We start from the raw sequence: 27,697 nt of genomic DNA, 5'->3' as shown, positions 1-27,697 counted from the left end.
TGACCATCACCAGACGCCTGGGCAGCTCCCTCTGAAATGCAGGCTGTGCTCCAAAGTGCTGGTGGGTCAATGCTATTTACAGTCAACCTTTCCGGTTTGCAGTGGATGTTCCAAGGAGGGCTATTTTTAAACAGAGTGATGGCCTGCGGGACCTTCTGGTAGTAAATTAAGCTGGTGTGGATACAAAGTGTATGGTCTAGCAATCTACTTCAGATGACCTGATCCAGAAGAGAAGGGTGATTGCCCCTGAATCCAATCCCCAGATAACTAGTTGGAAGGAGATGCCCTGGTTCCTGGTTCAGAATGTGATTAGAAACTGGAGGGAGCTTTAGATGTCTTTCTCAGCTTGGAGGGGAGAGGCGAGGGTCCCGGAGAGAAAGGACCATTCTCCACAGCTAACCAGGGACCCAGGGATGGGCTCCTGAGGGAAGATAGGAACAAATTTCCAAATAGGTGCAGCAGTTTTCCCGCGGTCCTCCCACTCCCAACGCGGGAGCCTGCAGGTCTGGGCAGCCAGTTAGCTGGCTGCGGGCCCAGGAAACCCTCGCAGAGCCCTGGGAGAGGCAGCCTCCACGACTAGACTTGGGGGAGGAAAACATTTCAGAGAAAAGGTAGGAGCTAGAAAGAGGCCAGAGACCAGCCCCTGCCACCAGCGGAAGAATCAGAGGCCGGTCCTTCAAGGGCAAGGCTGGGGAGCAAGTGCGTCCCGAGACTTGTTTCGGGATTGGCCGAGGCGGGCCCCGCCCCGCCCTCCCCGCCCCGCCCCGCCCCGCCCCTCAGGCCCCGCCCCGCCTCTCAGGCCCCGCCCCTCCCGGAGCCCTTTCAAAGGCGGCCCCGCCCCCGCCGGCCCCGCCCCGCCCCTCCCGGCCCCGCCCCTCCCAGGAGCCCTTTCAAGGGCGGCCCCGCCCCCACCCTTACAGTCCTTGGCTGTTCGCTAGCGGCAGGACGTAGGAGGCTTCGGCTCCAAGGTCAGTGTGGCTGTGAAACCCGGCTTCATTCCTCCAAAATTGGGGTCATTGCTAGAGCCAGGGTAGGGCCTTGTGAGCGGTGGACCCAGGGCTGTGGGCCGGGGTCTGGGCGATGCTCCTGTGTGAGGAATTCGTGGTAACTCTTGAGAAAAACCGGCAGCGCGTCTGTCCTTGATTGAGCCGCCCCGCACCCAGGCGCAGGTGACCATTCCGTGGGCCAGCTGCGCGCGGGGGGCTGGCACCCTGTCAGCACCCTGCTTGCGGTGCCTGTCCTTGATAGTGAATCAGGACTTTTTCTTGATGGAAAAAAAAATTTAAATGCCACTGAGTTGGGGACTAACTTTCAACTTTCTTTCCCTTGTAATCTGTAGAAACTCATTAGTTTGAGGGATGGCTTCCCTCAGCAGCATCAGAAGAGATGCAGACCAGTGACTTGCGATAAACTAACTGAAAAATGGACACCTTGAAGCCCTGGAGAAGAGCTAATTACAGATTGGCCCAGGAGCTAGACTTGATTTAAACTGGTTAATACATTTTAAATTTTATTTAAAATTATTTAACTAAAATAATTAAAATTTAAACAAAATAGATAAAATAATTAAAACAATTAGATAAAATTAATAAATAATTAAAACCCAAGTAACTATTTCCACTGCCCTCAGCCCCCTGACTGGAGGTAAAAATGCTACAGAGTTGGCCTACATGTGTTTCATCTCTGGCAAAGGGCTGTTGTTTGCTTGCTTGGTTGGGTTACTGTCAGCCTTGTTTTTGTCCCTTGGGTAGGTGACATCTCTGCTGGGTGTGGAGAGTGACATTCACCAGAATGAGACAAAACCCTCTGGCCCTGCTCAGCGCTGCCCTGAGACCTTCCCTTGAGCGTTGCCCTGACTCTGCAACACCCTCCCCGACAGGGTCAGGTGGAATCAGCAGAGGTGGCAGTTGATGGCCTCATGACACGGCTTCGCGCATTCACCTGGTGTGTTTTTTCCAGAAGTGCTGCATTTCCTGTCTGTAGCCATCCTGCTGCCTCTGTGTCTGAGCTTGTGTCCTTGGTCTTTTCCCCCTGTGCTAGATAGAAGAACACAGCCACCTCCAGAACTTGGCAAGGGGCTTCCTGGGCCTCCCAAGCTGGCTCTGGGGGTTATTAGGCTGTGTGAGCCCTCCACTTCCTCTTCTACTTTTGTGGGTGCATTTTCCAACCTTCCCCCCAAACCTTTTGTGGGTGAAGGCACTATTCCAGCAAAGGGCACGAGCACCGCATGCACCCACAAACTCTGCCAGCTTCCTGAGCAAATCTACCCTTAGAGCATGGACTAGGGGCCAGGTGAGTTTTCCTAAAGGGGAGGCTGAGGAAGGTCTGGGAAACTTGGGGTGGGGAAACAGGAGAAGGAATGGAGTGTCCTGCATGTTCCAAGGCAGGAGGAGGACTGGTCCTGAGACAGACTTTGCCCCTGGCTCAGAGGCACTGGGACTCCATCTCTGCCACAGCCTGGAACAGGAGCCATTTGCCTTCCCAGAGGGGACCACACATGGGACCTTGCGTCAGCATTCTGGGAGTCCCTGCTCACTGAGCCAGGAATCCGACAGGGAGCCCATCTGAAGGTGACCGCTGGAGGTCACATCCACTGCTGCCTGGGAGTCCACAGGGCTCCTTCCCCTGGGCAGGGAAGGAGGCTACCACTCCTGTATAGCATTTCAAAGAACTAGATGGTTCCTAGCTTCCTATTTTCTTGAAAGCAACTTACCCTTGAGAGATGAGCCTGTGATGGTTGTATGTCTTCATCACCAGGAGGCCTAGGAAAGGCCTCTGTTTTACAGGGAAGGACCACAGATTTCTCTGCTTATGACTTTCTACTTGTTAAATAGAATGGAGATGCCCAAGGGTGCCTCTTAGGGTGCCAGTACATCTGGGGGTGGTGAGGTAACTTGAACCTTTTGCTCCCTTGGAACTGGGAAGGAACAGTCGTTCTCTGCTGGCCACGAGTGATATCATGAGAATTTGTTCAGAGTGTTCTGTGGAGCTAGTCCAGCCTCAAAGACGTCCTCTATTTTGGGGTCACTCTCTCTGGAGGGAAAGCTGACACGTGGTCCGACCCCTGGCCTTCCACTGCCCTCCAAGGAGCTCAAAACACAGATGCCGTGTACAGCTGGACCAGAAATAGCTCTGAGTCAGCAGAATGGCACCCATGGCATCTACCTTCAGTTACTCAGGACAACCAGGAGGTCAGAACTGAGGCAGTGACAGAACCCAAGGCTGGGTACCATCCATATCCTAGGATGTGACAGAACCAGACAAAACCAGACCCAGACTCCCAGTATGCCTGCCTGAGACAGAGAGGTGGGGGGCTCTTGGGCATGATGACAAAAGAACTTTATGTGATGGTTCTTGTTTTTCTAGTGGAGAGGGCAAGTATATAACCACAGCACCATTGCTTTTTGGCTGTGATTTTGCACCCCATTTAGAAATCTCGCTGGCTTGCTGCCCAGCAGTTTGGCCAGAGTGTAGCCTTGATGCTAAAAATCAAATCGGGAGTCATGAAGTGTTCCAAGTTAGGGAAACTGAGGCAGATGACTTCTGTGGGGTGAGAGCTAGAGACTACCTCCCTCCTCATCCCTGCAGTCCCTACTTCTGCAGGAGAGAGGGGAGAAGAGAGGAGGAGAGAGAAGAAAACCCCATACCCTATCTCCTCCAAGAAAGGCAGGCTGACCCAGCATCCCTGGCATGGCTGGCAGGCACTTTGGGCACCTGGCGTCAGAGTGGGGTGGGTGAAGTGGCACCTGGCATCTCGGCCACTTCAGCAGAAGCCTGAGGACAGGAAAGAGGACAGGCTTATGATATTCTGGGATGCTGGGGGAGTCACATGCTCTCAGGTGACAATCCCGTGTCTAGAAGCTTCTGTGGTAAATGCATATCTACCGTCTTGGGGGCCTGAGTGAAGTGATCTGTGGCTCCCAGGTCCTGAACCACAAAGGTGGTTTCTCTCCAATTGCTGGTCAGTGCAGGGCTGCCTGTGAGGTGCTGTGGTTTGCACGGAGCCTGGATCTAGGGCCACAGACAAGCCTGTTTCAAATCCCAGGTTTATCAAGTGTTGGTCCCTTAACCTCTGTTTTCTCCATCTGCAAAATAATGCCTACTTGCCAGGGTTGTCTTAAAGACTGAGAACAACATTTGTATGGGCCTCTTGCATGATGCATGGCTCATGGTGGGAGTTTGGTCAGTCAGTTAGTTCAGTCGCTCAGTCATGTTAGACTCTCTGCGACCCCTTGAATCACAGCACGCCAGGCCTCCCTGTCCATCACCAACTCCAGTTAAAAAGATAAAAAGACCAAAAAAAAAAGAAAAGATAAAAAGACAGTAAGGTGTGGCCATGCAGAGATGGAAAGGACATTCCAGATGGAAGGAAAGGCCTGGCTAAAGGGTCAGAGTCTGGAAGAAGAACTTGGGAACCCAACTGAGGAAATCGAGAAATCGATGTTGTGAGCCCTGACATTGGTTTTCAAAGGATGATCCGTGGATCAGAACTTACATGATGGGCTCCATCTGGAATCAAGGCTTGTCCTCAGAGAGATTACAGAATAAAGCAATTAGATGAAACACTTTGAGGGGTAAAACTGAAGTCAACAAACATTCAGAGAAGGGGCAGACTAGTGCTGGCTAGGAAAAACAGTGGTGGTTGTGGGAAGAGAGTAACTGTCCTGTAGCCTTAAGGTCACTAGGGGGGAGAGACTCACATTTATTCAGCGCCTACTATATATAGTCTGTCACTTTGTCCTCACAGCAGCTCAGGGAGGGGTTTCATCATGGATATAATGGAGGAATTCATTATATAGAGGGAGTTGCTGAGGCTCAGGTTGGCAATTTGTAGGCTCCGTAGACCCAGCAGGGCCTGAGAATTGCCCGTACAGCTTACATAATAGACATGTTGACAGTGCCATTCTTGCTACTCATTCAAAAGATGGAGTCTGAAAATGTGGCTTTTTGACACACTTCACAGTTGACTTTTTTTCTTTAGTTTTAAATTTAATTTTTGATCATAAAGGCAATCCATGCTGGTTTTTACAAGTGATGCAATAGTACAGAATTCTATTCAGTTCAGTTCAGTTCAATTGCTCAGTCGTGTCCGGCTCTTTGCAACCCTATGAATCGCAGCACGCCAGGCCTCCCTGTCCATCACCAACTCCCGGAGTTCACTCAAACTCATGCCCATCGAGTCGGTGATGCCATCCAGCTATCTCATCCTCTGTCATCCCCTTCTCCTCTTGCCCCCAATCCCTCCCAGCATCAGGGTCTTTTCCAATGAGTTAACTCTTCGCATGAGGTGGGCAAAGTATTGGAGTTTCAACTTCAGCATCAGTCCTTCCAATGAACACCCAGGACTGATCTCCTTCAGGATGGACTGGTTGGATCTCCTTGCAGTCCAAGGGACTCTCAAGAGTCTTCTCCAACACCACAGTTCAAAAGCATCAATTTTTCGGTGCTCAGCTTTCTTCACAGTCCAACTCTCACATCCATACATGACCACTGGAAAAATCATAGCCTTGACCAGATGAACCTTTGTTGGCAAAGTAATGTCTCTGCTTTTTAATATGCTGTCTAGGTTGGTCACAAGTTTCCTTCCAAGGAGTAAGCGTCTTTTAATTTCATGGCTGCAGTCACCATCTGCAGTGATTTTGGAGCCCAAAAACTTAAAGTCTGACACTGTTTCCACTGTTTCCCCATCTATTTCCCATGAGGTGATGGGACCAGATGCCATGATCTTAGTTTTCTGAATGTTGAGCTTTAAGCCAACTTTTTCACTCTTCTCTTTCACTTTCATCAAGAAGCTTTTCAGTTCCTCTTCACTTTCTGCCATAAGGGTGCTGTCATCTGCATATCTGAGCTTATTGATATTTCTCCCGGCAATCTTAATTCCAGCTTATGCTTCTTCCAGCCCAGCGTTTCTCATGATGTACTCTGCATATAAGTTAAATAAGCAGGGTGACAATATACAGCCTTGACGTACTCCTTTTCCTATTTGGAGCCAGTCTGTTGTTCCATGTCCAGTTCTAAGTGTTGCTTCCTGACCTGCATATAGGTTTCTCAAGAGGCAGGTCAGGTGGTCTGGTATTCCCATCTCCTTCAGAATTTTCCACAGTTTATTGTGATCCTCACAGTCGAAGGCTTTGGTGTAGTCAATAAAGCAGAAATAGATGTTTTTCTGGATCTCTCTTGCTTTTTCGATGATCCAGCAGATATTGGCAATTTGATCTCTGGTTCCTCTGCCTTTTCTAAAACCAGCTTGAACATCTGGAAGTTCTCGGTTCATGTATTGCTGAAGCCTGGCTTGGAGAATTTTGAGCATTGCTTTACTAGCGTGTGAGATGAGTACAATTGTGCGGTAGTTTGAGCATTCTTTGGCATTGCCTTTCTTTGGGATTCTAATGAAAACTGACCTTTTCCAGTCCTGTGGCCACTACTGAGTTTTCCAAATTTGCTGGCATATTGAGTGCAGCACTTTCACAGCATCACCTTTCAGGATTTGAAATAGCTCAACTGGAATTCCGTCACATCCACTAGCTTTGTTCGTAGTGATGCTTTCTAAGGCCCACTTGACTTCATATTCCAGGATGTCTGGCTCTAGGTGAGTGATCACATCATCGTGATTATCTGGGTCATAAAGATCTTTTTTGTACCGTTCTTCTGTGTATTCTTGCCACCTCTTCTTAATATCTTCTGCTTCTGTTAGGTCCATACCATTTCTGTCCTTTATTGAGCCCATTTTTGCATGAAATGTTCCCTTGGTATCTCTAATTTTCTTGAAGAGATCTCTAGTCTTTCCCATTCTGTTGTTTTCCTCTATTTCTTTGCATTGATCACTGAGGAAGGCTTTCTTATCTCTCCTGGCTGTTTTTTGGAACTCTGCATTCAAATGGGAATATCTTCCCTTTTTTCCTTTGCTTTTAGCTTCTCTTCGTTTCACAGCTATTTGTAAGGCCTCCTCAGACAACAATTTTGCCTTTTTGCATTTCTTTTCCATGGGGATGGTCTTGATCCCTGTCTCCTGTACAATGTCACGAACCTCCATCCATAGTTCATCAGGCTCTCTGTCTATCATATCTAGTCCCTTAAATCTATTTCTCACTTCCACTGTATACTCATAAGGGATTTGATTTATGTCATACCTGAATAGTCTAGTGGTTATCCCTATTCTCTTCAGTTTAAGTCTGAATTTGGCAATAAGGAGTTCATGATCTGAGCCACAGTCTGCTCCCGGTCTTGTTTTTGCTGACTGTATAGAGTTTCTCTGCCTACTTCAAGTCTGTGGCTCTGAAGTAATGCTTTTTGCAGTTTGATGAGTAACCTTTAATACTTTTTCTTTATGTTCATACTAATATATGCAAATACATACATAGATACATCATTGTTATAAAATTGTAGTCACTCATAATCATTACTCTGAGATTTTTTTTTTTTCTCTTTTAACCTAAGAATAGAGCATAGACATGCATCCAGGTAAAGTGGAGGCACTTTTAACTGATTCTTTAATAGCCATGGAATATTCCATTGTCTCTTTTTATCACATTTCATACCATCCTTCTTCCTCTGATAGACAGGTTCTTCTAGGTTTTTATGCCACTACACATAGTGCTTCACTAAATATCATTGTGCCTCTCTCCTTCTATGAGGCCTCCCTGGGTTTTCGGATGGTAAAGACTCTGCCTGCAATGCAGGAGACTGGGGTTTGATCCCTGAGTTGGGAAGATCCACCTGGAGAAGGGAATGGCAACCCACCCCAAGTGTTCTCAAACATTCTGAGAGCAGAATGTTCTAGAGGTGACCTCATGAGTGATGCAAAGAGATAGTTACAGATGTGTGCACATGTTCAGGCCTTCATAAGTGCCAGGCCTCATTCAGATTCGTTCCCAGCAGCTGCAAATATTCTGGAATCTGGAATCCATCAAGGTTGTCCCCAGTCATGGCTTTTCTCTGGGCCTTTGGGGACAGGCAGCCACTACACATCCTGGGCAGACTCAGCCCCAATGGACTTAAACTCTCCACATTTCAGGGAATTATCTTCTATAGATTCTCTCCAGAGCCAGATTCGGATGAGTGACAGTAATCAAGGAGTCTGTGTCCTCATCCGGAAGATCCGAACCGAGACATAGAACAGGGGCTCTAGTCAGTCCTTCCTCCTCTCTCTCTTTCAGCTGTATTCCAAAGTAGATTGAATGTAGTGTGGGCTGAGTGCAGTGGCGGTTCTCCCACCTGGAGGATGGCTGGAAGGCAGCTGGCCAGAGAGAGGCGATGCAGCAGGCCTCCGTGGTTTTCTGTTTATGCACATGGGTGTGTGGTGTCAGGGCATCGTTGCTGCTCTCATCTTTGGTAGTTTGCGTCCTGGTGCCCATCCGAGGGCAGCTGGAGGTAAACAATAGCTCAGACTGATTAAGACCAGGCCAGCTCCCTGAAAGAGTATAGCTGAATGAACTGGGCCAGTTCTAGTCCCTCCCAGGGGCTCCCACAGGCTCTGGTTCCCCTGGAAGAACACTGACGCTATGACTTGTAGTTGCCCAGGCGGGGTGCTGGTTAAGAGCAAGGACTGTGAAAACAGACCTCTGGTCCTGAATCCCCGCATTGCCACTCACACACTGTGTGCTTTTCGACAAGTTATTTTACCTTTCTTTACCTCCATTTGCTTATCTATAACATGGGGATAATCAGAACGTCCTCTGTTGTGAGGATTTAATGGGGGAATAACCATAAAGCTAATGGAACCATGTGCCCAGCATGAAGTAAGTGCTACATGAGAATTTTCCCCTCAGACTATGAGCTCTGTAAAAGCTGCCACATACTAGATAGCTAAATATTAATATTTATCAAACAAATAAGTAAAAAGATACCTCTCCTTACCCTCTCATCACCAAGTCTCACCTCTCCCTCCACTGCTGCCCACTCTGACCCCTCCTTCCATGAAGCATGCCAGGATCATTCACGGTGACCATGACCTGTTACACTGCCTTATGAGATCTGGAAATCTGTGGTCAGTGGTATTCCTGGAGTGTGGCAGAAGCCCTGGGGGCATACCCTCTGGTTCCACGGCCCTTCAGAGCTGCCCCAAAATGACACATGTGTGGCTGGTTGGCAATTTGGCCCCATAATTATCCTCTCTCAAGACCTCGCTGGAAACCCTGATTGAGAAGAACCATCCAGGATCCCCGAGAGACCATGAGGAACCAGAGGCAGCTAGAACTGTCTGGCAACTCCATTCCTTGGAGAGGAGAGGTTGACTCCATCTAAATATACTATAATATTGTTATTAAACCTTATAAGTAAAGGCAGGATCTTCATTTAAACTCAGTACATGTGATTTCCCTTAACTGACCTTTGGCTATCAGTTAACCTCTCTGTTTTTGAGTTCCCCCATCTTTTCTTTTCCTTTTTCTTTTTGAGTTCCCTCATCTTTAAAAAAATTTTTTTATTTTATATTAGAGTATAGCTGATTAGGTAGCTCAGTGGTAAAGGGTCACCTGCTGATGCAGGAGACACAGAAGAGGGTTTGATCCCTGGATTGGGAAGATCCCCTGGAGGAGGAAATGGCAGCCACTCCAATATTCTTGTCTGGAAAATTCTGTGGACAGAGGAATCTGACAGGCTACATTCAATGAGTTGCAGAGTCAGACACCACTTAGTGACTGAGCATGCACACACAGAAACTAAAATGTGGATATGAAACATTTCAAACATTAATATTTTGAATCAGACACCCACCCACAGATCACCGTCAAAGGGAGAAGACCTTTAAAGACCACCAGTGGACTCACACGTGGACACCACCCCCTCCTCTTCCTCCTGACTCTGTCTCTTTGGATTTTTCTCCTCAGACACACTGAGGTGAACACGTATCAATGCTAAAGCCAACTTAGGAAAGAAAAATAATAATCAACTATCTGAGCCAAACTCAGAAACAAATGCTCTTCTTGTTAACTTAGGGAGTATGTCTTGGCTTAAATTTTGGCCCATATGTAGTCTGGAAAGAGAGTTCTGTGGTTAAATCAGAGAAGAAAAGTATTGCCTCTCTGCTTAGGAAGCAGATTGGAAGGTGTGGAAGCAGATACAATGGGTCTCAAAGATGTAAGTTAGTGTCACTTGCTGTGTACAAAAGCCAGGAAGAATGGGTGTTGTTCCTTGAGGAACACTGACCTACCCTTGGAAGGAGATGGACAACAGCTCAAAGTCTAGTAAGGAGCAAAGAAGTACATGTGTTCAGATGAATGTTGGGCTATTACAAGTCCCTGGAACAACTCTAAGAAATGGCCCATTTATCTTGCCTGCTGATTACTAAAGTAATTTCTGTTGTCTTTAGGGTTGAGGGGATTCTTTTTAGACATGGCACAGAGGAAAGGGTATCTGATAATTTGATTTCCTGGGCTAACATAGGAAAATAACTCCCTAAATTTTTTTCAAGGACTATGATGCTTTAGGTGAGATGTTCAAATTTCTCCCTGCTGCTGCTGCTGCTAAGTCACTTCAGTCGTGTCTGACTCTGTGTGATCCCATAGACGGCAGCCCACCAGGCTCCCCCATCCCTGGGATTCTCCAGGCAAGAACACTGGAGTGGGTTGCCATTTCCTTCTCCAATGTGTGAAAGTGAAGTCTCTCAGTCGTGTCCGACTCTTAGCGACCCCGTGGACCGCAGCCTACCAGGCTCCTCCATCCATGGGATTTTCCAGGCAAGAGTACTGGAGTGGGGTGCCATTGCCTTCTCCACAAATTTCTCCCTAGTGTTGCTCAAAAAGCTGTTAAGTAAAGACTTCTAGGTGGTGATCCTGGAAGAATAACTGGGAACTGGGAACCGATCCCAGTTCCCAAAATGCAATCAGGTAAGAAAGTGGACTGCAGAAGGCTACTGTTAGAATTGTGTGTAAAGCCATGCTGGCCTCACCCTATTAGAGGAGTTTATTGTCTTCAGGGTAGCCTAGGTTTTCCACCCGTAACCATACTCTCAAGAGCCTCCTTGCAGCCATCCAACCCACCCAAGCTTGGAGAATCCTGTAGCAGGGTCCTGATAATCTAAACACTAGGAAAAAAATTCCACCCTTCATTTGGGCATCACAAAGACCAATATAATGAGAGGGTACTAAGAATTGCCTGCTCTATTGTTTTCCACTCATCAACCCATGGTAAATAGCTCCCTCATCCTGGATGATGCTGTGAATTAATATTCCATTCTGATCTCTGGGTAGTAGTAGACAGGCTATCTGATTTTCATCCCTGATGACATTATATATTTATCTTGATTTATACGTGTTCTCTACTTTATCTGGATCTCATCCTATCCATCTGTTGTCTGTTTCCTACTTTCTAAAGCATATATTTTAGTAGTTCCTTTGTTATTTATCTGCACTTTACCTTAAATTGCCTTTTTCACTGTCAGGTTTGAAAGATAATTGATTATGTTCCCAAGTCTGGTTGATAATTATTGTCTCTTAGCCCCTTAAAGACATCATTTCTCTGTCTTCCATTATTCACTGTTGGAAAATCAGCTGATGTTTTTTCTTTATAGATGAACTGTCTTTCCTCTTTAACTTCTTTGGATATCTTTGTTGCCAATAATCTGCAGTTAACTATTATTCATGTGTGTATGGATTATTTTAATTTTGCTTGGTTTATGTCATACCTCTTGAATCATGGATTTTTGTTTTTCATCCGTCCTGGAAAATTTTCAGTCATTTCTCTTCAAATATGGCTTCTCTGTTTTCTCTATTCTCCCTTCTGAGGTCTCCATTAGATGTATCTTTGATCTTGTCATTCTATCCTTATATCTCTTATGCCTCATATTTTCCATTTTCTTATTTTCCTGTGCAACATTCTGGATAATTTATTATGATGTATCTTCCAATTCATTTATTCTATCTTCAGCTGTATTATCCATAGTTCATTCTGGTTCTCTTTCAGATCAGGTTGATCATTCTTAGTAGTTTCCTGTTGATTGCTCATCATTGTGAGTCCTTGCTTGCTCATTGTTTCTTTAAACATTTTATAACTGAACTGAATCTACATTCTTGTCTGAAAATTACAGTATCTTCAGTCATTGAACTGAATTAAAGTCATTGGAGGTCTAAATCTGTGGCCCTTTATTCTGTTGATTCCCTTGGGTGCTTAGTGATCTATGAGAGCTTGTTATGGTTTGATCTTCATCTATAGGAAAGTAGGGCCTAAACTGAATATACCTTCCTCAGAGAGCGTTTAAGTGTGCTTTTGCTGGGAGGACGTCTGATCTTGGACCATTTTAGCCCCTCTCAAGGGTCCTAGTTCAGCTGGAGAGACTTAGACTCAGTTTACCCTTTCCCGGCTGATAGCCTGATCTTAGTGTGCAAATGGACATCCACACTCAAGATAGCCCAGATCTCCTGGCTTGTTACCCTGAGCTCTGACACCAGCTCACTTGGGGTGAGTGAAGTAGGCAAGTGGTCCTCAGAGACTTTGAAACTGTGCATGATTAGTCAAATTCATTTCACCTGCCTTCACCAATCAAGGTTGATTTAAGACTTGCATGTCTGCCATGCAGTTTCTGGCCTAAATGATAAGGTGTTTGCCCAAGTTATTTTCCAGGAACATGGACTCAGCTGTGTCTAGTTCGAGCTGAGCTGGTTAAGACTAGATAGGACCACTGACCTCCCAACTGGGCATGCACGAATGTCCAAGCTCAGTGACCTTTTGACAGCACAGGGCTGGAAACTCCACCCTCAGACCCTACAGAGGTAACCTAATTACACCTGTGCTAGATGACAATTACCACACCTTTTCCCAATCACCTTTCCCCACACTCCCCATACACTCTATGCTTCAGAGCACCATGCTTCTTTATTATCCCACAAATACTCCAGACCCTTTACCTTCAGGGAGGTGAATTTGAGAGTTTTTTCTCCTGTCTTCTTCCATGGCTGCCTTGTGAATAAACCCTCCTAAGGGTTGCTGCAAACCTTAGTGTCTCAGCACTTTGGCTTCCTGTGTGTTGGGCAAAATGAGCCTGGTTCAGTAACAGCTTCCTCGATCTCTCATAAGCCCAGCATGCCATTCTGTTCAGGGTCTTGTCAGTGGCAGAGCCCAAAGAGCACCTGGTCTGTCAAGCCACCAGATGTGGAAAGCCTCCATTTTTTCCCTTGATATCATATTGATGGAGAAAATGACATGGACTTCAAGCAGTTTGACATTCTCTACATCTAAAACTAACCAGATTTTTTCCAAGCAGTGTGAGGAGGGTGGGGGAAAAAGGTAGAAATAGAAAAACGGAACAAAACAGAGGCTAAGTCTCCTGCAGTTTTTTCTCTCCCCTATTGATCTCTGTACTGTGGTTCAGGGCCATTCTGTGAGGCTGTCTGGTCTTCAGCTTCTCAGGAGTTCCCTGGTGGCCCAAAGTTTAGGACTTGGTGCTTTCACTGTGGTGGCCCAGGTTTGATCCCTGGTCAGGGAACTAAGCGGAGAAGGCAATGGCACCCCATTCCAGTTGTCTTGCCTGGAAATTCCCATGGACAGAGCGGCCTTGTAGGCTGCAGTCCATGGGGTCTCTAGGAGTCGGACACGACTGAGCAACTTCATTTTCACTTTCATTCATTGGAGAAGGAAATGGCAACCTACTCCAGTATTCTTGCCTGGAGAACCCCGGGGACAGGGGAGCCTGGTGGGCTGCCGTCTGTGGGGTCACACAGAGTTGGACACGACTGAAGTGACTTAGCAGCAGCAGCAGCAGCAGCAGGGAACGAAGATCCTGCAAGCAATATAACACAGCCAAAAAATTCTTTTAAATATATATATATATATATAAAATAATCCTCAGCTTCTCTGCCTTCCAGACACTCATCCAAGAGGAAGGATGGCCAGTACCTTCTCAAAGTTGCTGACTGGCCGCAATGCCTCTCTGTTATTTGCTACCTTGGGCACCGGTGCCCTGACCACGGGGTACCTGCTGAATAAGCAGAACGTGTGTGCTGCGGCCCGGGAGCAACACAAGCTATTCCCACCAAGGTAAGTCCTCTTGGCTTTAAAATGATGCCAAATGCCAGCCAGAAATAGGCTTTCCCCTGCTGAAACTGTCAGCAAGGGCCCCTCTCTGTCTCTGAGAATGAGTAAATCAGTTTGACTTGTGATGCACAGTGACGTGTGGTGAACTCAAGCAAGTGTAGTGTCATCATTCCTGACCAGAGCATGAGGTCTAGTGGAATAGTAATAACAAGACCAAACCTTTGTTAAACATGTCTAGGTGTGATGAGCACTTTACACAGAGTGTTTTATTCCTCTTAGCGTCTCTCTGTGATGAAACAGAGGCTTCGGAAAACTAAGTAGTGCCTGAGTTCACACAGCTGGTGCAGCCAGATTTGAATCGAGGGCGCTTGATTCCAGACCCATGCCTCACTCGTGCTGTACTGCCTTCTGGAAAATGCGATGTGATAGCACTGATTTGAAGTATCAGCTTTAGAGGGAATTAGAGAAGTGGCATGAAGACGGAGTGTTCTCTCCACCCTGGAGACCTTACCATGGCTGAGAGGTCTCACACTGGGTAGAGTTGGAGCGCTGACTTGAAGGGATTTCATATAGGCAGGTGCGCATGAAAGACATGAGGAAAACCTGAGGTGTTTCCCAGAAACACCTTTTGTGGAAATCAGGATCTCTGAGGAAATTGCTGGCACCCGCCATGTACCTCAGGAATTCCTGAGGTGAGAGTGCTTGTGGTGGTCCTGAATTCCCTGTTCTTCAGTCTGCATATCCCAGGGTAAAATTGCACTGCCCATTTTAGTTTTTCCTATGTATTAGTTTAACAGCTATTCACCGAATGCTTGTGTCTATAGGCAAGCACTGAGCTTAACATAGCAAATAGCCATAGAGTGTGCATCATAGAGAACAGATAAATAAATGAATTTCTGTGTAGTTACGCCTGCAGGGATTTTAGCCTATCACAGACCTAAGGGATCAAAATGTGTCTGTTATAATTTACCAAAACTTCTGGGTTTTAAAAAAAAGCCTGCATATGATTTCAGTTTCTTTCCTAATTATCTTCATTCTATCTCCTCTTTACATAAACATGAGTCACAGTCTGTAGCATCATGAACCTCTTTAGGCAGGGCCAGGTCCATGTCTCTGGCAGTTCAGGGAAGTATTTTTTAAAATCTAGCTTACATGAATCATGACCTAGCCAGTTTCCCTCTGCCCCCTGGCTGAAGAGAGCCTGGTGGAAGGATGGTCAGAAACAAAACTCTTGTCAAGGCCCGGTACCCCCCGGGGCTGCTCACTGAACTCCTCTCTCCTCGGACAGCGCAGACTACCCTGACCTGCGCAAACACAACAACTGCATGGCCGAGTGCCTCACGCCGGCCATCTATGCCAAGCTCCGCAACAAGGTGACGCCCAACGGCTACACCCTGGACCAGTGTATCCAGACCGGAGTGGACAACCCCGGCCACCCCTTCATAAAGACTGTGGGCATGGTGGCTGGTGATGAGGAGTCCTATGAGGTAAACTCGCAGCTGCCGGTTCCACAGTGTGTGTGTGGGTGGGTGCTTTAGGTTCCCTCTGTGGGGCTGCTTTCTCAGAACAGGTTCCCATAAAGGGAAGTCAACTTTAGCAGAACACCTGCAGTGCTTTCTGGAACAACGAGGGCTATTCTTCCCAGGGACAAGGCTTCCTTTGCGACTGCTCTAGTATCCTTCCCTGTAGAGGAATGAGTCACATGGCTTGGTTCCCTGAGCTTGTCAAGGGGGTGTATTGGTACGGAAAAAATAAAATCTTTTAATTTTTTGTTGTTTCATTGTATTGGTGATGTGTATTCACCAAAGAGGCTTTAGGAGATGATGTTTGTGGCTGAATTTTATTGAGGGGTGCGGGTGGTTCCATGGTTGTTTAGTTTGGGAATTACTGATGACACAGTCCACTGTGGTCTTCGTGAATCACTAAGTCTCTTGGGGCTTCCCAGGTGGCGCTAGTGGTAAAGAACTTGTCTGCCAGTACTGAAGACGTAAGAGACAGGGGTTGGAGCCCTGGATCAGGAAGGTCCCCTGGAGGAGGCTATGGCAACCCACTCTAGTATTCTTGCCTGGAGAATCCCATGGACAGAGGAGCCTGGCAGGCTACAGTCCATGGGGTCACAAAGAGTCAGACATGACTGAAATGACTTAGCATGCACACACACAAGTCTCCTGAAGAATTCCCATGATGTGCATCCTCATTCTTGGGGCAGAAGCCCAGGGTGGTCCCCTGTTCTAGAGCTCAGCCACTAGTGCAACTTCTGTGTCATGGCAAATACCTCCAGCCCATCTCCCTCAGGTCTGCCCCCTTTGCACCTTCTGTTGCAGGGAGCTGAAGGCAGTTCCTTGGGAAGGCAGCTGTCAAGGGGAAGGAGGGGGCCATCTTGAATAAGCTAGATGGGCAGCTAACTCAAGAGCAGCAGTGCCAGCTCTAGGCTCCCAGAGTCCCAGACTGGAGCTGACTCCTGGACTGACATCCCACAGTTCCCAGAGGCTGAGGGTGCTCTGTTTGACTTCTCTTATCCTTGTTTTACCTAAAGGATGTTCCCGGAAGTCTATGGGTTTTTATTTTTATTTTTTTAAAATTTTAAATTTTTATTATTTTTTTAAAGGTTTTTTTGAAAAATAGATTCTGCTCAAGTTAGTTTGGGCGGGAAGGTCCTCAAAGGGTAAGAGGTCCCTGCTTTGCCTTAACTGCTGCTGTGCACTTTTCTTTCTATGCAGCTACTTTTCTACAAATGTATTGTGTTACTTAAACTCTAGAACCAGTTTTGAACACAAAACTGCTTCGCTTCTGATCTAGCAGCTTCTTTTATCCTTCAAATTATTAAACAAAATGTTCTTGTTTCATCTGATGGTAGTGAACTTGTCAAAATCACTAGGGAAGAGACTACCATGACAGAGATCTTTATCTCTACCCTCACCCAAGGGGCAGTGTGCCTCAGAGGTTTTCTTTGGCATTTGCCTAGTACTACTACTGGAGTACCCAGTGGTTCAGCGGTAAAGAATCCACCTACCAATGCAAGAGACACAGGTTCGATCCCTGATCTGGGAAGATCCCCCAGAAGAGGGCATGGCAACCCACTCCAGTATTCTTGCTGGAAATCCCTATGGACAGGGGAGCCTGGCGGGAAACAGTCCATGGGTTCCAAAGAGTCAAACACGACTTAGTGGCTGAACAACAACTGCTGCTACTACTATTATTATTAGCCATCACTTCAGTCTCACACCTCTTTCCTGCATGGTTGCACTGAGAATATCAGAGAAGGAGGGCATCACCTTTGGCTTGGTGCTTAAGATAAAAAGGAACAAATGATGAACTAATGAAAGTAGATGAACCAAGAACATCTTCCTTGGTCCTTTCCCGAGGAAACAGGGGCCTCTTCCCTCCTGCAGGTGTTTGCTGACCTTTTTGACCCTGTCATCAAGCTGAGGCATAATGGCTATGACCCCAGGGTGATGAAGCACCCCACGGATCTGGATGCGTCCAAGGTAGGCTCCAGCCACCCCTGTACCCTCCCATGAAGTTGGCACTCCAGAACCCAAGGTGAGGAGCATGAGAGAGAAGGGCTCCTGGGTCCAGCTGCCCTTGAAAGCTCTGTGATGGCTTTCCCAGGCCATGCTCCCTGGAGGGCCACTGAGACTGTCAGGAAATTGCCAAAGTCAGTTTTCGTTGCCTCCTACCACCAGGTTAGTGGTGGTCATTGAAAACCTTCAGCCTTTGCTTAAACAATTCCTTTTTAAACCCCAAATCTAGCCGGGGTAGAGGACTCCAGAGGGCGCCCTGTGAAGTAGCTCCTCCTTTGACTTCTAAGACCCCTGCCCCCAGAGTGGCAGGATGGCTCCAGCATGCACACGTGCTCTGTGCCCAGGGGTTCCCTGGTCGGCGGGATGAGGCCTCTGTGGCCGCGGCCCCACGGTGACCCCACGCTCTGCTCGGCAGATCACCCAGGGGCAGTTCGATGAGCGCTACGTGCTGTCGTCTCGGGTGCGCACTGGCCGCAGCATCCGCGGGCTGAGCCTGCCGCCCGCCTGCAGCCGGGCTGAGCGGAGGGAGGTGGAGAATGTGGCCATCACGGCCCTGGAGGGCCTCAAAGGGGACCTGGCCGGCCGCTACTACAAGCTGTCCGAGATGACGGAGCAGGACCAGCAGCGCCTCATTGATGTGAGTGGCCCCTGAAGCATCCGGGCTGCCAGGGGCGGGGCTGTGTGGCCTCCCTGGAGCCCAGGACCCTGCCCTGGTGGGGAGCTTGCTGGGGTTTCAACCCGGTCAGTCTATGGCAGAAAGAGCAGGCCTTAAAAGTTTAGGTCAAAAGTGGAGAGGGTCTCTGAATGAAGTCTGCAGAGGAAACCATGGGGTGGGCTGGGTTTGGTGGGTGGGGGTGGATGGAGGATCCCTGGCTTGTTGATAAATCGCAACAGTTGGGCATGGAAAATCCTGCCTGTGTTTCCAGGGCCACACTCAAATCCAGAACATCTGGAAGGAGAATCATCCAGGTCGAAGGCCTGCCCCCAAACCTGCCTCACACCAGAGCCCGCCTCTGAGATTCCTGCTGCCTCCCCAGGCTCTCCATGGCTTCAGTCTCACACTAGGGGAACAAAACCTAAGTCCCTTATTTTCTCCTGGCATTTTCATAAGTAACTTTAAACTCCAAGGAAAAGCAGAGACAGATTTTCTGTCATTTCAGAAGATGCGATACTACAAAAGATGCCCCATTTCCAAATGAGAAGAGCTAACTGGATGGTCTAGAGGCTTCAGTCTCCTGGGTCTCTCCACTTCCCCTGTTACAGAACAGCTCCTCCTTGGCCTCAAGTAGCTGCTTCTGGTTTCCAGCTTAAAGGTCATGCTGTTTCCTGGGCAATAACAGTCCCTAAACCTGTCCCAGCTCTTCCACTTAGAGACTGTATAAGGACTCCCCTTCCCGTGTCCTCTTGATTTCTGACTTCAGTGTAATCATATTGGAATATATGGTATCCACATTCACATTCTTACTGTGTCCACACAAGCAAGAAAAATGCCAGTCTCTGGACGCTGATTTTTATCTGTGGCGTGGTATATTGTAGTTAGAGGCATACTTGGGAGTCATACAGGTCTAGGTTTGCACATAGATTTTGCCACTTCCTAGCTGTGTGATAGGTTGTTTTATCTGAGCCTCAGTTTTCTTTTCCTATCACATAGAACAATAACATTTACTTCAGAGTGGTGTTGTGAGGATTAAAGGAAATAAAAGTACATAGCATAGAGCCTGGCACCGAGTGAGCATTAGATGATTGGTGACTATTTTTATTTACAGATCATTATTTTACATCTCGAGTAGTTTGTAATGAAAAGGATAATAAGAATAAATAAACCTACACACTAGAAACATGGAGAATGCAATTGTGTGGAACACTTCTCGGGACAGCACCCCCTCACTCACTGTCCACTCTGCCATTGCATGGGGTTGGTGCTGGCCGGATAGACATGCTCCATAGTGACTAAGGATTTCCATCTGGATTAAACCAGTGGTTTTCAACCTTAGCTGCACACTAGAAGATACCAATGTCCAGACCACACCCAATAACAAGAATCTCTGAGAGGTGGGAACTGGGCATTAGAATTTTTTAAGCTCTCTGATTATCATAGTGAGCAGCCAACACTGAGAAGCACTGCCTGAGACCTCAGCCATTTTTAGTGACTTGGAAATTGACCACCTGGCACTTGTCATTGTGTCTGATCTCATCAGTGTCTCCTTCTTGCTTTGTCCCTTTTGGCCTGCAGGACCACTTTCTATTTGATAAGCCAGTATCCCCTTTACTAACTTGTGCTGGGATGGCCCGTGACTGGCCAGACGCCAGGGGAATCTGGTATGGACTTAGCATTTTCACATTTGCAGTGTGTGCAGTGTTCTCCTTCATATCACTGCTTGTCCTAACCTGAAGTTGCTGTGAGCTGTGCTTGACAGCATGCCTGGCTTGAGAAGATAGACTACTTAGAAATTGGGTGTGTGTGTGTGTGTGTGTGTGTGTTTAATATATAACAATGTTTCCAAGATGTGCAGGAATGCTAGCTGGTTTGCATAAATTATGTATGAAGAAAATTGTAAGAAAAAATAGCTTCATGTTATTTGACTTTAGAAAATCTGTTTCATGCCATTGAAACAGAAAAGCAGAAAATGAAAAATAAATATTGAGGATGTAAGCAAAATCCTACAAGGAAGAGTGGCTCTGAGTGTACACATATTTTATCTTGGCCGACAGTCCTCAGGCCACTTTGATTCTTGTTCCTTGGTGGGTTGTTATGGCACTCCCAGAAGGAGCCCAGATCAAAGTGTTGGGGAGCGGCTGCTCAGTGCAGGTGCATAGGCAGGAGCTATACAGCAAACATATATGAAATCTGTATCCCAAACATGTTGAGCTGCAGGTAAAATCTTTTATTAAGTGCCATATGATTTTGGTTGAATCTATTAGGAGAAAGAACCCTCTTGTTAGCAACAAAGCTGAAAGTTATCATGGCTGAATTATTGTCATCCTACCTGAGGAATGAGGGAGGTTATGTTCTTGTTGGGCAAAAATATGACATGAGGGTTGGAGTGGGTGTTACTCTTCATTCTGTCAGAGTAACATTATTTTGCAGTACTTGTGTAGGCACAGTGAAGAAATTAGGACCATCTAAGGCAATGAGTAAGGTGAAATGAAGCAATCAAGCTACAGAGGTAATGGGAATTTTCATGTGTTGAAACAAATGTAATTAACACTCAACAGCGTATTTCTCACTTCATTAGGCATAATTATGACAAGACATTTCTCATCTGGATTAATGAGGAAGACCACACCAGGGTAATCTCTATGGAGAAAGGAGGCAATATGAAAAGAGTATTTGAGCGATTCTGTCGTGGACTAAAAGAGGTAAGATGTCATCAGAGAATTCTGAATATTCACTAATATAAAATCTCTTTATTTTTCATTCTTGAAAAAAAGTACTGTGGTGACTTCCAAGACAGGGCTAATTTTTTCTAGGGATCGTGGCACTCTTTTGGGGTGCGACTTTCAGCAAGCTCCCATGCTTCCTGCCCCAATGCAGGATGGTTTAGAGAAGTCTGTGGATCATTAGCTATTTTCTGATTTCTTTAACAGAGCTCTTGGCTGTTCTAAGCATAGAAACAGTGTAGGATGCATCTATGTTCATATGTAACCAGTCAATCCTAAAGGAAATCAACCCTGAATAGTCATTGGAAGGACTGATGCTGAAGCTCCAATACTTTGACTACCTGATGCAAAGAATCGACTCATTGGAAAACACCCTGATGCTGGGAATGATTGAGGGCAGGAGGAGAAGGGGGTGACAGAAGATGAGATGGTTGGATGGCATCATCAACACAATGAACATGAATTTGAGCAAGCTCCAGGAGATAGTGAAGAACAGGGAAGCCTGGCGTGCTGCAGTCCATGGGGTCAAAGAGTTGGGCACAGCTTAGCAATTGAGCAACAAAAGCAACATGACCATAGCCTTACTTGCTGAGAATTACTATTTCTTCCTACAGCGCTCATATGAAAAAATAATAGCAACTGACATTTGCTGTTTAGTATGTGCTAGATACTGTGTTCAGTGCTTTACATGGTTCATCTAATTTAATTGGACCCTTTTGATACTGTGATAGAAGAAGTTTAATTTTCTATTAAAGAAGTACTATAGAATGAAGGATTGAAATGTTACCATTTGCAGTAACATGGATAGACTTGGAGGGCATTATACTAAGTGAAATATCAGACAGAGAAAGACAAATACTGTTGTGATCTCACTTGTATATGGAATCTAAAAAAATACAACTAACTAATGAATAAGACAAAGAAGTAGACTTACAGCTCTAGAGAACAAACTAGTGGTTACCAGTGGGGAGAGGGGGAGCGGTAATAGACAGGCAGGAGGAAAAAAGGGTTATTGTGAGAATATGTGAAATCATGTGTTTGAAACTTGTAAAGCATTATAGAATTTAAAGAATCTTTCATTCAGTAAAAAAGACTGGGCTTCCCTGGAGGCTCAGTGGTAAAGAATCCACCTGCCAGTGCAGGAGACACGAGTTTGATCCCTGATGTGGGAAGATCCCACATGCTGAGGGGCAGCAAAGCCCATGTGGCACAACAATTGAGCCTGTGCTCCAGAGCCTGGGAGCTGCAACTAATGAGCCCACGTGCTGCAGCTGTGGACGCCCAAGTGCCCTAGAGCCTGTGCTCTGCGGCAAAAGAGGCCACCGCAACGAGAAGCCCACAGACCGCAGCTAGAACATAGCCCCCGCTCACCACAACTAGAGAAAAGCCCTTGCAGCAATGAAGACCCACAAAATATAAATAAAATTATTAAAATAAAAGGATTAAAAATAAAAAAAAACTTTAAAAAAAGAACTTTAGTTAGTTTTACTTTTTCTTTCCCAAATATAGAAATAGTACTATAAATTTACCTAAGTTTTATTCATGGCAAACATACAGTATGCACACCTCTCCCTGATGCTGGGGGCGTGCTGAGTGAATGGCTCCCTGAGAACTGCATCATTTGCTCCCTGTTGTAGGTGGAACGCTTAATCCAAGAGCGAGGCTGGGAGTTCATGTGGAATGAGCGCCTGGGATACATTCTGACCTGCCCTTCGAACCTTGGCACGGGATTGCGAGCTGGTGTCCACGTCAGGATCCCAAAGCTCAGCAAGGTACTGTCATGTAGCCTGTGGTCCTGTTGGGTTCCACCAGGATGAGCTCAACTGGGCTTGCTTTGTGGCGGGGAAAACATCCCATCCCATTCCTTAAGCTTTACTTTCCGCACTGATGAAAGAAAATGACAAGAAAAGGTTATTTGCTTGAAAAAACACTTATGTCCATAGGATAAGAGGTTAAGGGGCTGTAAGAATGGGATGTGGCTTCAGGAAGTTTAAATCCTCCTTCATATCACAAGTCGAGATGGGCAGGCAGGCTGCTCTCCTCCCTGGCCAGGCTTCCATCTCCTTCTCTCTTCCAGTTCAGAGGTTCTCAGGCTTGAACCTGCAGCAGAATCACCTGGAGGGTTGTAAAAACCCAGAATACAGAATTTGCGCTTCTCACAAGTTTCTGGGTGATGCCGATGCTGTGGGTCAGGGAACTACACTTGAAGCACCACTGCCTTAAGGCATGGTCACAGTCAGGCCTCATGTTCTATTTTGTGGGAAGGGGAGAGAGCATGCCAGTGTGTCCGTGTGAAGATCTAAGGTCTAGGCCTGGCAGTGACACTTGTCAGTTCTGCTTGTTCCATTAGCAAGAACCTAGACAGTGGTTACTTCCTCAGCTCACCTGTTAAGATAGGAAAATGGATTCTGGTGGGCACCTGGGGGTTTCTCCGTCATAGCACACCAAGTGAATCAAATACTTTAAAACAAGTTTAGAAAATGTGATTTCAGCTTCCCCCCCCCCCAAAAAAGGTATGATAATATTCAAAATTCCAATTCTAAGAAAATTATTTGATGTGACTTAATGTCTTGATTTTAATTATATCAATAACAACTGTTATACAGATGAACAATAAACTCACCAGAGGGTATTTAGATGCCAAAACAGTGGTATAGAAGTTAATAACAGCTCTGCTACCTTCTAGCTATGTTCTACTTTTAGGCAAGTTAATTTCTCTGAGGCTTAGTTTCCTCATCTGTGAAATAAGGATAAAAGTAATACCTTCTTCATAGGATTATTGTAAGTTTTAAAAATTCCAGCACAGGGCCCTGGTACATAGTAAGTATGCGTTTGTGTTTGCGCATGCGTCCTCAGCCACTTCAGTTGTGTCTGACCCTGCAACCCTATGGACTGTAGCCTGCCAGGCTCCTCTTGTCCTTTGGATTCTCCAGGTAAAAATACTGGAGTGGGTTGCCATGCTGTTCTCCAGGGGATCGTCCTGAGCCAGGGATCAAACCCGCATCTCCTGCAGTGCAGGCGGATTATTTACGCATTGAGCCACCTGGGAAGCCCAAATATATGCTTACTAAATATGAACTGTTATTACTTTTCATTTTACACCTTTTCTACATGTGCCAAGGATGATGAATGAGTTTTGCCTCTTGTGACACCAAGTATTCTCCTTTGTCCCAGGATCCACGATTTTCTAAGATCCTGGAGAACCTGAGACTCCAGAAGCGGGGCACAGGTGGTGTGGACACTGCAGCGGTAGCAGACGTGTATGACATTTCCAACATAGACCGAATTGGCCGATCAGAGGTAACATCTCTCACTTTCCAAAAATGACCTAACAAAATCAGCCTAAGAGGAAAAGAAGTGACCTCAACAGCCCTTCCTTATTTGAAAAATTTGAGACCTCCTCTAGCCCCATGGAGTCCTGAGTCATGTTAGCATTTCATTCTGTAGCACTTGTCCTCCGTGGGAAAGCACTGCATAAAGGTAAGGACCATGGGATCTGAGAACATATAGACAAGTGAAGGAATTCGCAGTGGGACTGCTATCACCCCCCTGCCCCCAGAGCTGTTCCAGTAATCGTGAGTGGCAGGAGCTCTGTTATGCTAAAGAACAGCAGTGTCTTATCACTGTGAAGTCAGAGAACACAGGGGCTCTCTCTCTGAGCAGAGTGAAATAGTGGATTTTTCTCTTGATTCTGAATTTCCTTTGATGAAGGTCACATGCAATCATCTTCATTTGGGCATTTTTAGCTACTTGATAGTTTGTAAAATTTTGTAGTTAGGGCTCAAGATGGCAAATAAGATACATACCAGATATGTGTGAGATTGTGCTCAGCAGATGACCCTTAGGATTCTGTGAATATCAAGGATGAATGAGATTCATAAACGATAGGTAAGCCTGGAGTGATGCGTGAGAAAAAGTACAAAGAGCACACAAAATGAACATGCAGCAGAATCCTAAGCAAATCTTGATCTCAGTAATTCCTCCCAGTTTATCTCATTGAACATATTGGGTGTGCTTGCTAAGTCACTTTCAGTCATGTCCAACCCTTTGTGACCCTATGGACTGTAGCCCACAGGCTTCTCTGTCCGTGGGATTCTCCAGACGAGAATACTGGAATGGGTTGCCATTTCCTTCTCTGGACAATCTTCCCGACTCAGGGATAGAGCCCACGTCTCCTATATCTCCTTCACTGGCAGGAGGTCTCTTTACCACTAGCGCCACTTGGGAAGCCCTGAACGTATTGTGCCCATTATTAATTTAAAGGGCTCTTATACAACTCAGTGGCATCACCAACTCAGTGGACATAAGTTTGAGCAACTCTGGAAGATAGTGAGGGGCAGGGAAGCCTGGCGTGCTGCAGCCTGTAGGGTTGCAAAGAGTTGGACATGACTTAGCAACTGAACAACAACATACAACTCAGTAACTCAGGGGCTGGTTGTTAAACCCATGGATCATTGGTGCTGTTTCTTCTTTCTTGCCATCTTTTGTACATTTCATTGCTAGTTGGTATTCCTACCAGCAAACTGAGGGAAGGAAAGCAGAAAACAAAACGATGAAATCTGCCTGCGTGCTACCAGCTCTGGTAAAGTGCTTGAGGAAGAAGCAGTTATAAATACCACACCTTCTGAAATTAGCTAAATAACGTATGGTCTAGTGAATAAAGAAAATTGGGGCCCTAGCCCTGTTGGCTTCTAATATTAAAACTTGATTTTAATTACTGGAGAGCTCGGTGGTCATCATTAAAAAAAAAAACCCATGATTTAGTAAGTGATCATTTATAGGAACTAGAAAAATTCTCAAAAGTGTTAAAAAAAATCCACTTATTTAACCTAATAACCCTGATAACCATTGTGAATATTATTCTAAATTGCCTTTCATTCTTATATTATTTAAAAAAAATTTTTTTTACTAAATTTAGTATTGTTACATATATTTGATATAAAACAGTTTTCTACCAATGTATTATAACATGAGCATTTTTCCACAATATTAAATATTCTTCAAAACATATCTATTTAATGTCTCCCTGATTATATGATATTATGTTTGACCATCTCTATGTTTAGCTTGGATCACAACTGTGATTATTTAGTTAGGATATATTTCTAGAAAGGGGATTCTTGGGTTAAATATGAGAGTTGCTTACTTATGACCAAGTTTCCTACCAGAACGTTTATACCAAGAGAGTTCCACTGGCAGTGAATGACCCCTCACCACATCCTCATTAACAATGGAATGGGTCAGTTTTGTTTTTTTTTTTTTCAGTAATGACTAGCTTTTTGACCCAACCCTTTCTTAGAGTTTCCATGTCCTTCTGCATGAAAAGAAGTGGGGAGGACACTGGATTTCATCATGCCTAAAATATGTTCAGCTGTAACACTTAACCATCTCCTCCATTATTGCTGGGCATTCTTGAGTTATATCATGTATTGTAGTGATGTCTGGAACTAAATAGTAACTACTTACTACCTTAGTTGGGTTTCTTTAGGAGCAGTGCAAGAAATTTGTTTGAGAGGTGATTCCCAGGGGAAAAATCATAGGTAAATGTACTCTAGTTTAAGAAAACAAATTATTTGTAAATGAAAGTTCTAACTTATTTTAAGAAGGGATTTTTTAAAAAGTATATCTTAATGTAATTCACATAGTTTCCATAAGTAACAAACTAGCCTGGTACCATGCAAACATTCTTTAATTGCCAAACAGTTGAGTTGAAATATTGTTCAGAAATCCGTTCACTGTGTAAATGATAATATCTGAACTGTAGCATATTTAGTGCTCAGGTAGCTTAGTGGCAAGTCAGAATTTACATCTGGGTCAGAGAATATCATGAGGGTGTCACTGTGTAGATATACTTTATGACAAACTCATATTTTAGCAGAGATTGATGGGGAAGAAATGTCTGAAATGCAAACTAATGGTTTTCATATTTTTAAAAAGTTCTCACACACAGTAGTAACCTTATCTTAATGACAGAAAGATAGAGAGAAACCCTGTGATATCTCTGCTAGCTATCAGATACCTCTCCTCCCACAAAACTTTAGGGAAACAATGAGAAGAAATTGTTACACAGTCCATCTAACAGGGCAGGTTCTCATATGTCCCAGTATTGTTCCTTTTGATCAAAGCCTTGCAGGTGTCTTCTGTACAAATTAATGTTTCATCTCTTTCACTGTCGAAGGTCGAGCTTGTTCAGATAGTCATCGATGGAGTCAATTACCTGGTGGATTGTGAAAAGAAGCTGGAGAGAGGCCAGGATATTAAGGTGCCACCTCCTCTACCTCAGTTTGGCAAGAAGTGAACTTTCCTTTCCCTGATTTATAAATAATCTGTCTGCTGGTATGACAGACATAAAGAAATTTCTACTCTGAGAGTTTTTGTAGACTTGGAAAAATATAAAAATTATAGGTCCTGTCTATCTTTACAATAAAACTCTCCTTATTATCTTTGGTGTGTTTTCCTGATTTTTTTTTTTTTTTTTGATGCTACTAAGATGGGTAAATACATCCAATTCCAAGTAGCAGGCAGTAAAAATATTTTAGGACAATGATAAATCTCATATTTGTAAGACCACTTCGCACAAATCTAAAAACCCTCCAATTATCTAGATGCTAAAGTGAAAGTGAAAGTGAAGTCACTCAGTCATGTCCGACTCTTTGTGACCCCATGGACAGTAGCCTACCTGACTCCTCCGTCTGTGGGGCTCTCCAGGCAAGAATACTGGAGTGGGTTGCCATTGCAAATCCCTACAGACACCGTTGGAAAATGAGGAACTAATGTAATCAGTTTTCTGGTAAGTAGAGTTAGAGGAGATTCATTTCTCTTGA

General features: G+C 45.4%; 1 protein-coding gene across 1 annotated transcript; it reads left to right on the top strand.

Annotated features, from left to right (window-relative positions):
• The first annotated feature begins 866 nt into the window (after window positions 1–866).
• On the top strand, window positions 867–27,316 carry CKMT2 (creatine kinase, mitochondrial 2). The gene is made up of 10 exons (XM_043464745.1): window positions 867–968; window positions 13,800–13,971; window positions 15,257–15,455; window positions 17,361–17,456; window positions 17,908–18,129; window positions 19,726–19,811; window positions 20,729–20,852; window positions 22,511–22,645; window positions 24,048–24,173; window positions 27,052–27,316. The coding sequence occupies exons 2-10, from the start codon at window positions 13,820–13,822 to the stop codon at window positions 27,169–27,171; spliced, it is 1,260 nt and encodes a 419-aa protein (XP_043320680.1). The 5' UTR covers window positions 867–968; window positions 13,800–13,819; the 3' UTR covers window positions 27,172–27,316.
• Window positions 27,317–27,697: the final 381 nt, after the last annotated feature.

This window comes from Cervus canadensis, chromosome 4, assembly GCF_019320065.1.
Source record: "Cervus canadensis isolate Bull #8, Minnesota chromosome 4, ASM1932006v1, whole genome shotgun sequence".
Lineage (NCBI taxonomy): Eukaryota > Metazoa > Chordata > Mammalia > Artiodactyla > Cervidae > Cervus > Cervus canadensis.
The sequence above is the reverse complement of the archived record's forward strand: the minus strand, read 5'-3'. Positions and strand labels throughout refer to the sequence as shown.